We start from the raw sequence: 15,345 nt of genomic DNA on the forward strand, positions 1-15,345 counted from the left end.
AACTAATATGCCCCCTGATGCATTTGAAATGTAGCTGACTTCATAAAAATTTAGCTCACATAATTTTCAGGAACATGTATTACGTAGCTAAGCATTGATAAAGAAGAGGGAGAAATACAGAAACACCTGAATCTTAACTAAAGGGGAAGAATGTCTGAGTTCCCTTATCTATATGTACCCTGTGCCCTGTGATTAAGGCTCAGAAAAGACCCTCTCTACTTTCTTGATGGCTTAGAAAGAACTTAAATATTCTTCTCTAGCCTCCTAGCCATTGGTTAGCCAACATCAGGTAGAGATCACATTCTCCACCAGTCCTCCTTTTAGTGTATTTAGCTCATAGAGACTACGTCTAAGTCACAAATTGTAGTAGGGGAATTGGGGGTAAGGAAGATGCTTCTTGAGATCATGGTCCTTAACCTCCAGTATGCAAGACAGTCATGGGGATAGCTGTCAGTAAAGATTCCGGGGCCCCATCTTCAGAGATTCTGTTTTAATAGATCAGGAGTATGACCTGGAAGTGCAATTATCCTTACTGGTCCATTCTAATATTCCGGAGGGAACTCCTTGTTTAATCTTCCTTGTAAGTTGTTTTCCCAGCTCTTGAAGTCTTCTAAGTCTGTGTTCCTCAAACTTGGATATAAACTCTCAAGGGTTTATGAATGTGCCAATGGATAGGTGGAGTCATAAAATCAACATGGTATATCTTCCTGGAAGGTCAGTTTTAAACAAAGATTTGAGAGTGAGAGAAAATTAATGTATAAAATGTAACATGGAGCAGAATACAAAATTTACATGAATTTTTTAAATAAACCAAAGACTTCAAAGAAATTTCCCAATTTGTTCTACACCCCACACTTCCAGGGGTCTACATTTATCTTCTTTTACTGTCATAGGGCATCTTTGGCAGAATATCTTAATGAGGAAGGTTTATATAACCCCTGAAAAATGCTGGTATAAACAGCTAGTGGTGTGGAGCATGTAGATACAAAATGCCTTCTTAAAAGATACTGTGAGTGATTGAATAATAATTCTTTAAGCATTCTCTTTTCTTATTTAGAAAAGCATTTCTGTATTGCAGATGAACTGTCTCGAGTTGAGCCTGAGCCTTCTCAGGTGCCAGATCGCAGTTCTAGAGACAATCAGCAAGGTAAGCCTCCTCTGCTCAAGGCCCCAAAAGCTAAGACATTCTCGCGCTCTGGTCCACATGCCACTGAGATAAGGAGGACAACCGATGATTCCATATCTAAAGTCCTAGACTGGTTTAACCGAAGTTCTCATTTAGATGACGATAAGTCACCTCTCCAACATCCCGGAGGAATAGATCCCAGAGAAAAAGCAGACTCAGAATCACAGGTTGCTGTTTCCTTGGTGACAGATGATATCAGTCTAAAAGAAAATGGCTCCAAGGCTCTGTCATCCACCAAAGTTGAATTGACGCCTATGGGATCTGATTCGACATTCCAGGTAGAGGGAAATGTGCTGCCTTCTGGCAGTCGCCAAGACAGAAATGCAAATATCAAATCCAAATCTATTAATTTGTCCCAACAAGGCAAGGAAGGTCCAGGCATATTGCAACCATTTGAAATCTACAGTCCAAATCAAGGGAGTAAAACTGTGGACTACAGCCAAGCTTCAAAAAGCACAGGAGCAGGAAATGGGATCCCTCACCCAACCAGTGACTATCCCTACAGTGCTCTCAACAGATCTGATGCAGCAGACCAAGTTCCATGCAACATTAAGGATGTTGGCAGCTTAGATGAAGAAGCCAAGCTTCGCGTTTATGAAAAAGATAGAGGAAACTCAGAGGTAAATATTGACTCTTCAAAAATTGTCAAAGAACCAAATTTGAAAGACAACAGGAAGGCAGAGAGAGAGAGCAAAGAAGGAGATGCTTACATCCTAAATGCTTCCCCAGAGCCAGAGAATATTCAGTCACTCCCTGGGGCTGCCAACAAATCTCCTTGGAAGAAGCCTGAGGTCCAACTACAACAAGAAGCTGGTCAAGTTCCCAAGAACCAGGTGCAAAGAGAGAAATACAAAAGAGTGAGCGACAGAATATCCTTTTGGGAAGGTGAGAAAGCTGCAGCTAAGTCCACTCATAAAGAACCCATATCTTCACACAGCCAGGGACAACCTTTTGCTAAAGCCTATCGGCCTGTGAGGTCCATGGATGGTTTATCTACAGGGCAGAATGAATATATTCAAGTCACTGCCAAACAAGTGATGCTAGATGAAGATGGCCACGCAGCTCATCTCTCCAGTTTTTATTCCTCAAATAAACCTAAAGAGACCAGGGTCCAAATATCAGGTCCATCCAAAAATTACCCTTCAGATGACCAACCAGGCAAAGTGTCTCTGTTTCAGCATAAGATAAATGAGCCTGTAAAACGATTGGCAGTGGCCGACAGTTTACATTCTGGAAAAGACATCACTTTACCGGCATTGCAGCGTCCTTCAAATGTTGGGAATGAAATACATGCTGCTTTGGAGAAAGACAGATTTCTAATTGATGAATCAAATCCCAACTTTAAAGTTATGTCCCTAAAAGAAAAAATGAATGAGTCCAGTACAGAACAGGTTTATAATCACTCTCAATTTGAGAATTTGAGAAAGTTTTGGGACTTAGGAGCCAACTCAAAGAGGCAGGGTAATGTTGGGAAGGATACCACCAAAACAAGCCAGAACAATTCTGTGCCTTTTAATGGCCAGAAACATAAAGAATTCCATGACATCAAATCATCAGGAGAAAATACCCATGAAAAAGAGACACTTCTAAGCCCCTCCAAAGTTCCGGCAACAGAGGAAATAGAGGAATTAAATTCAAAGCGCACACTCCAGGTATTACCACATGAAACCACATTTCCATTAAAACCACCCACCAAGTCCACTCATCAGCTGCCAGGAAATGAGTCATCAAAGGAAAATGTGCGAAAGAATATGGAATGGTTGCTTACTCCAGTGTTCGAGGAAGAAAAAGATTACTCAGACCAAGAAATTCAAGAGTCCATAGTGAAAACACGCGTTTTGTCTAAAGACTACAAAGGCGCTTTTAATGACAGTTTACAGAAGCTACTTTCAGAAGCTTCATCACCTGCCATCCAGCCTGCTGGTGAAAAAGTTCATGGAAAACAAGTGCTTGAACCAGGCGCTTCTGAAAATAGGACACGGCCTCAAAAGACAGATTTTGTTGATACTGAGGAAGCAGCCAAAGGACCTAAGGGCATCATTAATGAGCAGGTAGACAAAACAGTAGCTCCCACAAAGGTCAAACCAAACACTTGGGCTGCTAGTCCAGAGAAACTCCTGAAGGAAGGAACTGGAACCAGGTTGGAAGCCGTCACCCCTAGGATCAACTCTGAGCCTGAAGAGAGCAGAGTTTTTGAAACGGGCATAGAAGGGAGTCACAACTCGTCAGCCTCTCGGAGAGAGAGGATCACTCCTTTTCCAGAAACTCTGGGGAAAACAGCTGTCCCCCAGCAAGCAGAAAGTGGTGAGCACCAGCTAAACGCGGTAAACTTGTTTCAGGCGGCTGCAGAAGGTTCTCACCCATTGGACCAACCTTCTCATCTTCACAGAAAGGGTTCTTTCGGGATTGTGGCCAGCTCTCCCCAAGATATGCCCTTTTCCAGCGATGCTCCTCTTGCTCCCCAGGACAATGCACTGTCTCCTCAAAGGGAAGTTTCAGAGACTGTAGAAAAAGTCATTGTTCCACCCAAATCCGCAACGAAGGACGTAAATGTTGTATTGCAAAAGCTGCTTGGAGAAGCTGGGCCCAGTTATCCAGTTGGGAGGGAAGTCGTTCCTGGAGAAGGGAAAGCAGAATTTCCTGAAGGACCACAGGCAGCAGGTAGCCTCCAAAATTCTCGCAGACCTATCCCACCGTCGGCCACAGCGGACACTGCAGCCCCAGGCAGAAAGGATTCGTATTCCTTCACCGTAGTTCCTGATAAAACTCATGCCGGTGCATCTCACTTAGCTGCCCCAGTGTCTCCATCAGAACAAACCCTCCGCTCATTCGGCTCCGCCGTTGCTCGGTATAGCAAAGAGTTTCCGCAGGAAGTGACAGAAGTTGTGAGGGAAACAATTATCCGACCTAAATCAGAGCTCCTTGAATTCAGTGCTGGCTTAGAAAAACTGCTGAAGGAAACAACTGAAACTCTCGCCTCAAAACCTGAAAGCAGCACAGGGACACTTTCTCCGTCCAAGTTCATAGGTTGTGCCGAGGTGCCCAGGCCAGCTGCTTCCAAAGTCCATCCTGAGGAAATAAAAGAAACAGTAAAAAAGTCTGAGGCTCCAAAAGTAACTGAGAGTACTTTCGATACTGGTTTTGAGAAACTCCTTAAAGAAGCATCCGAAGCTCCTCCTTGTGAGCTCCAGGTGTCAGTGAAGGAAGGAGCTCCTGAGAAGGAGACCTCAGAGCCCGAGCAGGCCAGGTTTCTGGGGAGAACCCAGGAGGCCCCCGAAATGAAGGCTAAAAGCGATGGATTCAAATCTCGAGTCAACCAACGGGATAACGTGTTGAGGGGAGAAGCCGTGACTGATTTATCAGTAGGTCTCTGTGGTTCTGAGAGTGGCGTTCAGATCCCTGGAGCCCTTTCTGTGGACCATGAAACAGGGATCATCGAGACCATGACACGCCCAGAGCCCAGGGAGAGGGAAAGGGAGGTTGCAGGGGCTCTAGAAGGGGCTTTTCAGGAGCCTGGCTTCCAAGAAGGTCCTGGAACAATTGGCATGTCCAGAAATAGGCAACCTTTCCCTCTCCTGACCAGCGAGGAAAGCACTACAAAGACCAGTAAAGTCAAACTGTTTCTGGCATCGCCACGTAAGAGGCGAGAGAAAGGGGAAGAAAGAGAAGGCGTGTCTGACTCTGATTTTTCAGATGTAAACATCAGTTCCAACACAGAAAGCTGGAGAAACACCTCCAGTGAGCATTTTGAAGTTCTTATCCCATTGGTTAATGAGTTGATTTATGGAATGACGATGTAAAGGATGATTGATAGAGCTTTTGAAATTGGAATTAATTTGCCACTCCTACCTAGTGCTAAATTCTTATCACTTCAGTTCTCCCTAGCCTTTCTCACTAAAAACTGCATTTCCTTTTATAGTCTTGAATCAGATAAGTTACGTAGAGACCCTTTTACCCACAGGGTAGTGTTTTAGAATTCTGCTTTATTCTCACAAGTCAACAACAGAACTTTTAGGTTTCAAAAATATTTTTAAAGAGCTTTTTGGGTTTGGAAACTACCTCTAAACATTCTAGCTAGTTTTCCTTCTGGAAATAATTAGAATTTCTTTTATAATTGGCAGTCTAAACAGAAGTCTCTAGTAAGATTTGTGGCAAGAAATTGCCATAAATGAGCACAGATTTCCCTTTTAGGAGCAACAGTTGACCACAGAAGTGGCTAAATACCAGGAACAAAGTGTAAACTGGAACTTTCTTTTCCTCCGATACCTTGTGCTGTGGGTTTTTTTGTTGCCACACTCTCCCTCTCATTTTCAGTTATCTTCAGAATCTTCCCCTTCTAGAGCATGACTTTGGTCAAATGATTTCACCTGCTTCCACACAAGGGCATTGCCTGGCCTGCTGAATTTCTTTGGCTCCGCCACGGCTAAGTGGGTGAAGATCTTAATTGATTACCACATTCATCCAAGTGGATTGGCGGGCACTGGTTTCAGCCAGGCTATAAAACACAAGGGGTCGCCTCAGTTAGCTCTTCAGATCAACACAGGCATTTAGGCAGAGAAACCCAGGAGCAACTAGGAATGAGAAGTTACCTGATTAGAGTGATGAAATGATAAAGGATGCTCCTTAGCAGGACATTTTAACCAAAGTTGCACATCTAGTGTTAACCACCTTCCTAGTAATTTAAAAGGATTTTTCATTTTCTAGCTCCCTTCAGTCTCAATAAATAAGCTTTGTGGAGTAGCTGACTTGGAGGTTTAGGTTCCTTGGCAGGTAGCTGTAGGGCCTCTTGAAAACTGACCAAAGAATCCATCTCTAGCCCTAATTAATCAAATTGAAGCCCCTGTAACAAATGTTTCTGGTAAGAAAAGGAAAGTGAAATACCAGTCTCTGAAACCAGACCTATGCAAGAGTGTAAGTCAGCATGTTAAAGTTGTTGGAGTGGACTTATACTAAACCACCCCAGTGAGCTACCCATAGGAGGATGAGGGCTTGCACATTTGTGCTGACCTTGGAGACCACTGCCTGATGTGTACAGCTGTGCTTATAGTATACCAGCATAACTGCCGAGCAGCAAAAAGCCTATCTAACAATGAAATAACATTAAATAACAACTTGGACAGAGCCTAGAGAAGATATTTTAAAATTATGAGCCAAGTAAGAGGTATGAAATGGTACAGTCATAGTTTTATATCCTCTAAACTAAATTATTATTTTAAAGCAAGTGGGCGGGGTGGGGTGAGAGTAGAAGGGAGCCTGACTGCAAAGGCACCAACATTTCGGTGGGCGCCAGACCCGTCTGACTTGTGGCTCAGCTCTCAGCTAACCAACACCTCTGTGTGCTCCTAGAAAAAAAAAGTTTCATGGCCAGATACTTTGGGAAATGCTGGGGGATTGGGTCCATTATTAGCATTAAAGTCTCGAAGAAGGTCTGAAGTGAGAAACCTTTTAAATTTGAACACAGAGCATCCCAAGTCTAATTCATCCTAGAATCCATTTGCTGTAGAATGCCTATTAACATTGGGCGGAACTGGGATGCATTTCTGTAAAGTATTGTCTAGAGAAATGGTTCCCAAACTTATTGATTCATTAATGGAACCATTCATTGGTTTAGCAAACATTTTTGAAGTGCCTGTTGCCAACCACTGTTCTAAGCACTGGGAATATAACAGTGATAAATGACAGTACTCCAACCAGGGGTCATCCCTGATGGAGTTTTTACTGTCAAAATAGAACAATTAAGGACTGTCTAGAGAGTTATTTTTGTAAGGTTATATGTATTTAGCTAGTATATTCTGAGGTTATGCACTTGTTCTTTCTTTTTGGTACTCCTTTTATAAAGAAAAGGCATTAGTAGATGACAGAGCCACAACCACCCCCTTTTAAAATATCTTAGTAAAATAAAAAGTCGACTGTCTCATGTCATTTCCCAGTATTTTGATGGAAATTTTACCAGCTCATGAAACCCAAAAAGCCTACATCTGTTGATCTGGAGAACTCACCCATCTGTGCATTCGATTATACACAGATGTTAAGCATCTGGATCCTGCCTTCTATGGTTTTCAGATAATTTTTTTAATGCTTCTAAAACCATTTTGTGGCTATCTTCAAAAGCTAGAACTGAAGTGGAAAGATTGAAAGTCTGGCACAGAACAAATCATGTGCCTAAAATAGAGGTGTGGAAGACTAGGAGATCACATTTCTATTAATGTGGCAATCTTGTTTCTGAATGATTTATGCTTGCAAATGTTTTTTGACCAGAAAAATTATTTTTTCAAAGGACATGCTATACATGAAGATATTTTATTTTCTTCTGTGAAGTGCTTCATAAAGTAAACAAAAGTGTAGAGGCTTATGGCATAAATGCTTCATTGTAACCTACCCTTTCAATGCTCATTGCTTATTGAGTTTGGTGGGTTTCTTTTTGTGTATTGTGCAGTGTTCATCGGTTTTGTCTTATAACAGGTTCAGAAGAAGAACCCAGTCCTGTTTTGAAAACTTTGGAAAGGAGTGCTGCTAGGAAAATGCCTTCCAAAAGTCTAGAAGACATTTCATCAGATTCATCAAGTGAGAATAAAGTTTGCCCCACTGTTTATGCCCCCATCTAAGCTTAAACGTGCTCATGTGCTCCTCTGTGGCCTCACTGCATGCAGTTGTGCACTGAAACCCCTATGGGGGGCCTTAACAGATGAGAATAACCTTTCCCAAGTGAACCGAAGAGGCTCACCCTAAAGTGGCTGGCATTTTGCTTTTAAAATAATACACAAGGTTTGGTCACTAGAACACTAGGTTTCCTTGCATTGAAGAATCCTGGTTTGAGTGAGTTTTAAAAGATTGTGGTAGCTAGTGGTTCTAGTAGCAATAACTAACATTTATTGAGTACTATGTGCCAAGACTTGGCAAAGTGTTTAACATGCATTATTTTATTTACCTGGCATAAGTAACCCTGTGAGGGACAAGCTGTTATCCCCATTTTACAGATGAGGACAGTGAAGCTCAGAGAGGTAAAGTAACTTGCTTAGTATCACACAGCAGAGCTGGGACTCCAAATCAACAGACTGTTGTCAAGAGCATTTATGACAGTGTTGGCATGTCTGAAGAATTTTGCATGATATGGAGATGAATTAGTCCCTGGCTTTAAGGACTTTCCTTTCTCTTTTATCCCTTCTTTTCATGCTTTTCTTTTTGATACTGGAACTATAAGTCCAAAGACTACCTGACATGTAACACTTGAGGCACACTGTTCTCCACTGGCCACTGCTTTAATGGGTGAGGGGTGTCTTGAGTACTAACATAACACATAATGAATATCGGGACTTGTGAGCTAGACAAATGGACTTAGAAATCATGACTTCTGGGGGCATTGTTCTTATTGTTAAGCTAAGATACACCATCAGGATTGCGGATGGGCATGAGAAAATTTATTGAGTGAAAGTTAACCACAGTCAAACTTATATGATGAAAACTTGACCATTGTCATGTTCAGAATACTTTTTATGCATCTGCAATTGAGACTAAGAAGTCAGAATTTTAAAAGGAAAAGAAAAAACGAAGGGGAAAAAACCACTCACTAAACAATTTCTAAAATTCAAAGATTCCCAGGGCTCCGAAGGCAGTATTCCCAATTTGGTATGCAGTCCTAACCCTGCCAGAGATCTTGGAATCTCAGGGTTGGAAGGGACCTTGAAGGTCACCCATTCCAAACTCCCCCCAATGTAGGAATTCCCTCCAAAGCCTCCTCAACAGGTGGCCAACCCCCACATCCGCCTGAATGCTTGTGGAGAAGGCGAGTCCGAGCCTTTGTTGGGCCGCCCTGATTGTTCTTCCCGATGCTGGGTCCTGAGTGGGGGCAAAAAAACTTAGCAACAATTGTTCAATTTGGCAAACCTCTTATTTGTAAAACATGGGGCCATTTCCATGGTGAAGCTTTAAAGGGCTCAGGAATGTGTAGGGTTAAAAAAAAAAAAAATGACCCTCAGCCGATGGGTATTCCTGCACACTCCCTTCCAAATACCGATACCCACACTCACGCTCGCCTGCCAAGATTCCACTTAGCAGCTGGGCCCCGGTCACATCTCTTCAGTTGGCTTCCCAAGCAAGGCTCCCAGGGGCGTACACAAATGGTGATGCACACACAGAAATATTTGTCAGTGGCCGTGCGTTTGGGAAGGTGTTAGTCACAGCTCGCATCTTACCCTCTTAGAAGAACAGAGAGGCCGTTGCAGCCCCCGCCTGCCGCTGCCCGCCGCCTGCTTGCTCTGAGCGAACCCTCTAACCCCGGTGTGTGCAGCGGTGTGCTGATGTAAGCTGCATCGGCTGGAACGGGAGCTCCCGCGATGGCACTGGCTCAAGTAGCTAATCTAAAGAGAAAGTATTTGGGGAGAGACATCTTGGTTGCACCCCTGACTGCATCTTGACTAATTGCTTCCAACTCCGCGGGCTTTCGGGGACAATCGCATTGTTCTTTCCCGGCAAGGGTCAGCCGTGTTAACCGTTTGTTAATTTCTCCTGCACAGATCAAGCAAAAATAGATAATCTGCCAGAAGAATTAGTACGTAGTGCTGAAGATGGTAAATATCTCTCTGTATCTGCATGTCTGTCTGTGTGGGAGGGTCTGGGGTGGTTTGAGCAGTCACCGGGGCACAGCTGTTGGATAAATAGAAACGTCATTTACTACTCTGTGATGAATGGTGCCTAAGTTATTATAAAATGGTTCTGACTTGTGCATTTAATGCTAACTGTTCGTATTCTTAAGGCTTCTGCTGGTGATAGCATTGTGAGGATCTCCTCAGAGACCCTTGGGAAGCGGGGGTTTCTATAAATAGCAAATTGTATTTCTATGGGTACGAGCTGATTTTTGCTGCTCTGATTTGCAGAACTCCCTTTGAAGGCAGGAAGAGGGCAGTGGGTTCCTGGGTTAAGTTATTCTTGAATTTGATTCTCATGTCTCAGCATATGGATCTCTCCGGGCATACCTGATAAAGCTTTACGTTCAGAGGAAAGGGTCCCAGAACAAAAGTGGGTATCCTGCCTCTGCTCATGTAAATAACTACGAGTGGGCGGTGGGGGGGGTAGGTAAAATTAACTGATTCTGAACATTAAGGAGTCAGAAGATTTTGAAGCTTGTCAGGGGATCAGGTATTACTTGGCTCATTTATAAAACGAACAGGGTAATAATGGCTTGGGGGGGAAGGATGGAAATGAATCTGACTTTTATAATTCACCATTGATGCAAATGTGTAATTTATATTTATATATTGGAATGTTGTTTTCTAAATTGCCGTCACTATAATAAAAATGTATATTTACTGAGGTTTCCCATATAAAAGCAGCAAGAGAGATCCTCAAAGGTCATTCCTTGCTTTTATATAATAGATTTGTCTTTTTCATTTTATGTTGACAACACCCTCGTTGAAATAGGTGGGGCGGGGCCCTGGCTCAGTTGTGTGGCTCAGTTGATTGGGCATCGTCCTGGGCAGCGAAAGGTTGCCGAGTTCGATTCCCAGTCAGGGCACATGCCCGGTTGGCTCAATTCCTGGCAGGGGGTGTGCAGGAGTCAGCTGATTGATGTTTCTCTCTCCATCTCCCTTCCCCTCTCTCTCTCTAAAAATAAATTTTTAAAAATTTTTTAAAAAGAAAGAAATAGGTGGGGCACAGATTTTTATCTTTGTTTTACAGATAAGAAAAGCTCCGAGAAATTAGGTGACTTGTCTAAGATCCTGTAGCTAGTCAGTCAGTGAGAGGGTAGGGACTAGAATCTGGGCTTCATTACTCCTAGTCCAGTGCTCTTTCCATTTTAAAAGCTGTGGCTTAGTGAATTGGAGGAAAGATGCTAAACAGCTCCTATGCTGGATGTTGGACTTTTAGTTGAACAGGAGACATTAAAGAGGCTAATGCAGAGTCATACCGGGGAAGGGATGAAAGCAAGCTGAAAACCTGTCCGATGTGTTCTGCATTCTCAGCTATGAAACTGATACTTGAACTTTACTTTCATGTCTCTTTTAATCCTTCTGTTAAAATGGTATTTATTCTCAATGTTGCTCTTCTGAGCAGATCAAAAAGCAGATGAGGAACCAGATACAAATGAATGCATACCAGGAAGTGAGTAGCAGGTTCTTTTCTACAAATGACTGAGCGTTGCCACTGTACCTGGTGTTAAATATACTGAAATAACTAACCCATTAATAACACAGCTTTATTATTGGTACTAAACTCTTGCAGCTTACAAAACTATTTCATTCTGGCAAGGGCAGTATTAAAGAACATTTTGCTGCTGTCTGCGTTAAAAGATTAATTGCTGGTTCTGAGAAAGAGTTACATATTTTAAAAATTATCACATATACATATATATGTGCTGCATATATATGTTAATGCCGGATATCATCATTTTGCTAGTCCTTCTGCGCTTTGAGTCTTTGCATAAAATGAAGTTGGCAATTCCCAATATCACTTGGCTTTTAAGTTGCAGTATGGCCTTGAGTATTGGATCGCAGTGGCTTTTACACGAGCCTGTAGATATGAAGCAATTTATAATTTATTTGGATCTAAGAAAGAATTGTACTTGACAGTGTGTAGTATGGTTGTATATGCCTCTGCGTATCCATAGAAGCAAATTTTATGATGTCCAGGGTTTAAGCTCTGAGGTTTAAAACCGGATGCCAACAGTGTATATTCAACATGTAAAGCAAGTGAACATCTGAATCTTAAGAAATAAAGGTGCACTTGTGGTGGTTAATGTCCATCAATTAATTAATACTCCCCACCAAGCAAAGATTATGATTCTCTACTCTTTTCCATTCAGTCTTAAGATTGCTGTACTTTTTAACTGTGATTACAACGTTGAGCACAAATGGCACATTGAAAAGCTGTTTGTGGGCCAAGCAAAGCATGTGGCTATGTGTGTGTGTCTTCTTAGCTCCCCAGTTTGTCAGTAGCACAGTCTTAGGCACTGATGGTCTGAGGATAATGACACATATGCCTGCCCTCAGGAGTCCAGCGGATTTTTAATAACAGTTTCCCAACATTCTTTGGATGTGCTCATAGGTCTTAATGAGAAGAGCAGCTTAAATGAAGGAGCCATTAGAGAGAGAAGCAAAGTGCCGTTGCTAGAAGGCAGCGACATCTTGTCTGAAATCTGAAACTTTGCTCATGTGGTCCTCCTGCCGGAGATGAAGGTGCTGAGCTTTTAGCACATGACCCGACAAGTTCTTAAGAGCTACCCAGGGAAAAAGGCAACCCGGGCATTAGTCCTTGGTGTTATTCTGTCCAGCTGCTGCAGAGGGAACCAGACTTCTGTCCTTCAGGGGTGGTGGGTAAAGAGGCTTTACCAGTTGCTTTTTTATTGGCAAATGCTTAGATTTGGGCATCTTATTTTATCTTGCTGTTTTTTCAACAGTTAGCCTGAGGAGTGAAAATAAAACATAGATATATTATATACATCTATATAGATAGGGATATAGCTATACAGCCAATATATCTACAACTTTATTTGTGACCTCCTGATAAGCTTAGTTATTGGTCAAGGCAAACAGACTAATCATGTGGTGAATTCTGGATAAATTCTTTCTTCTTTACAATATTTTCCAAGATGACTCTTAATGGCTGGGATGAGATTATCCCTTTTCTCTAGCAAAGAGTGTATTCTCACCACAAAAGACAAAATGCAATACATGCTCTGGACACCTAAAACTAACATAGTATTGAATGTCAACTTTAATTGAAAAAAAAAATTTTTTTAATCGTTTAAAGAAAAAAATGAAATGCAGGATCAAAACATACATAACTAAAATGTAAAACTGACTGTGTCTGAGTAGTGGGTATATACTTTGAAAATAATAGGGAGCAGCGTTGTGATAAAAAGGTTTTGCATACTCTTTGGGCGTCCTGTGCCCTCTTGGGACCTAATCGTACACTGCTTCCGTGTAAGTGACCCAGATACACACACACACATTATTGTTTAATGGGAAATAATTAAAGCGGGTAGCATCTTGTGAGATACCGTAAATGAGTATATTTTGATACACTTGTGAGCCTAAGGCTAGGTGAGAACTATGTTAATAAGCAAATATTTAATATATGTAGTTCAGTTTTCAGTTTTCCTTCAGTTAGATTTCATTTAACTAAAACTAAATTTAGCTAATGCTTAGAGCTGAATTGGAGCCTTTTGAGTTATATATAGAAATATAAGTTGATTTTTATTTGTTTTCCTAGTATCCATTTCAATGATAAAGTCAATATATTTGTATCACATTGTAAAGATAACTTAAAGAATCTCTATCAGATAATATTTATTGGTTTAGCAAATACTTGTGTAGGGCCTACTATGTGCCAAGCACTGTTCTACGTGCCTTGAAAAATACGAACTCATTCAATATAAGAACTCTGATTCACCGCACACAAAAAACTTCAACATTGTGATTCCTAGACAAAGAAGAAAATAGCTTTCTAACTAGAGTTACACAAATTAGGAATAGAATTTGTCATCTTATTGTAACTTCCACACATATACTTGCTGTATCAGAAAGAAACCATATGCTACATTTTCATATTAAATTCTTAGAGTATCCTAACCTGAATCATTCAAACTTGGCCTTGGGTATCTCTAGTGAAAATTCTTTGAGTTGACACCTATCTAATATGTGGATCTTAAAATAAATAAATAAATAAATGAGCTGAATAGAAACACACTCCTAGATTCAGAGAACATTTTGATGGTTGCCAGAGGGGAGGGGGGTTGGGGGAATAGGTAAAAAGGCGAGGGGATTAGGAAGTAGAGATTTGGTAGTCACAGAATGGTCACAGGGATGTGAAGTACAGCATAGGGAATATAGTCAATAATATTGTAATAACTATGCATGGTGTCAGATGGGTACTAGATTTATCAGGGTGATCACTTCATAAGTTATGTCAATGTCTAATCACTGGGTTGTATACCTGAAACTTACATAAACTGTAATTGAAAAATAAAAAAATTATAAAAAATAATTTCTATTTTCAGAAAGAGATTGTTTTGAAATTGTAATGGCCTCTGATGGTAATCTCCACACTCACTAAACAAACAAGCCTTCTCTTAGACACTCAGTGACCAGGACACATTTATGACGGAGTTGTGTGCAAAGATCCTGCTGTCCGATGAAATAGTTTTTTAGCCGCAGCATGTTAAAAATGTAATATATCTCAAGGAGATGAACCAATAAATTACAGATCTTGGGGCTCAAAACTGATGTGAAAAAATAAAACCAATTCACTTGGACAGTATCTTTTACTATAATTCAAATCCAGCTCCAGTTCAATAAAAACGAATAGTTTTAAATTAACTTTTATATTCTATTTGGTTCAACTCCTTACTGTTTTCTCTATATAATTAATTTATGAAAACTGCATGTTGCTTCCCTATGGTCCTGTGCATGTGAACTACGGTGCCTTTAACCTTTTCACAAAACCCTCTCTGTTCATAGATGAAAGAAAAGTATGTTTTCAACCTAGGCCTTATGTTTGATGATTGTAAAGATAATTTTGAACGAAATGCTGCTGTTTAGTTTCCACAGTGCCTTCACAGCCTGATAATCAGTTTTCCCACCCCGACAAACTCAAAAGGATGAGCAAGTCTGTTCCAGCATTTCTCCAAGATGAGGCAAGTTAACCTTTTGTACCTTCAGAAAAAATGGAACCAAATAAGTGGATTTGCTCTGCCAAGGTTGGTGTGTGTGTATTGAGCTGTGGCAGAGGCCGGAGGTCAGCGGGACTGACCCTTGCCTTTCATATCAATAGAGGTAGTGTTGTTGATCCTGGAACAAGGCAAGGCACGTCTCATTGGACTCAAACAGTAACTCTTTTTGGGTAGTGAAGTCAAACTGCATAGATTTGGGAATGTGACTTTTGTTTCATACTGGGTACAAAATAAGAAATCTAGGCAGAAATATGTTGGCATGAGGTAATGACTCCTCTGTAGTTTAGAGTCCATTTGGTTTGTGAATGCTTGAAAACATTTATTAAAGTAATAAAGTAAAAATGTCATAGAAAACATTAAGGATATCTACTGGATGTATACGTTATCTCCTTTAATCTTCCAACAACCCTGGAAGTGGGCACCATCATTGTTACCAGATATTACAGATGAGGAAACAGCCTAAGGGAGGTGAAGTCTACCTCGCTCAGCTAGA

The 15,345-nt window shown here is 41.2% G+C and overlaps 1 protein-coding gene across 1 annotated transcript in view; it reads left to right on the forward strand.

Moving 5' to 3' along the window:
• The window catches only part of SYTL2 (synaptotagmin like 2), a 57,206-nt gene that overhangs the window by 25,861 nt on the left and 16,000 nt on the right, over positions 1-15,345 (forward strand). Inside the window, exons 7-11 of the mRNA XM_016206835.2 lie at positions 1,079-4,924; positions 7,649-7,750; positions 9,700-9,753; positions 11,237-11,284; positions 14,722-14,816. Of these exons, the coding sequence (XP_016062321.2) occupies positions 1,079-4,924; positions 7,649-7,750; positions 9,700-9,753; positions 11,237-11,284; positions 14,722-14,816 (4,145 nt within the window). The remainder of the gene's footprint in view (positions 1-1,078; positions 4,925-7,648; positions 7,751-9,699; positions 9,754-11,236; positions 11,285-14,721; positions 14,817-15,345) is intronic.

The sequence above is a fragment of the Miniopterus natalensis genome, chromosome 11 (genome assembly GCF_054644295.1).
Source record: "Miniopterus natalensis isolate mMinNat1 chromosome 11, mMinNat1.hap1, whole genome shotgun sequence".
Taxonomy (NCBI): Eukaryota; Metazoa; Chordata; class Mammalia; order Chiroptera; family Miniopteridae; genus Miniopterus; species Miniopterus natalensis.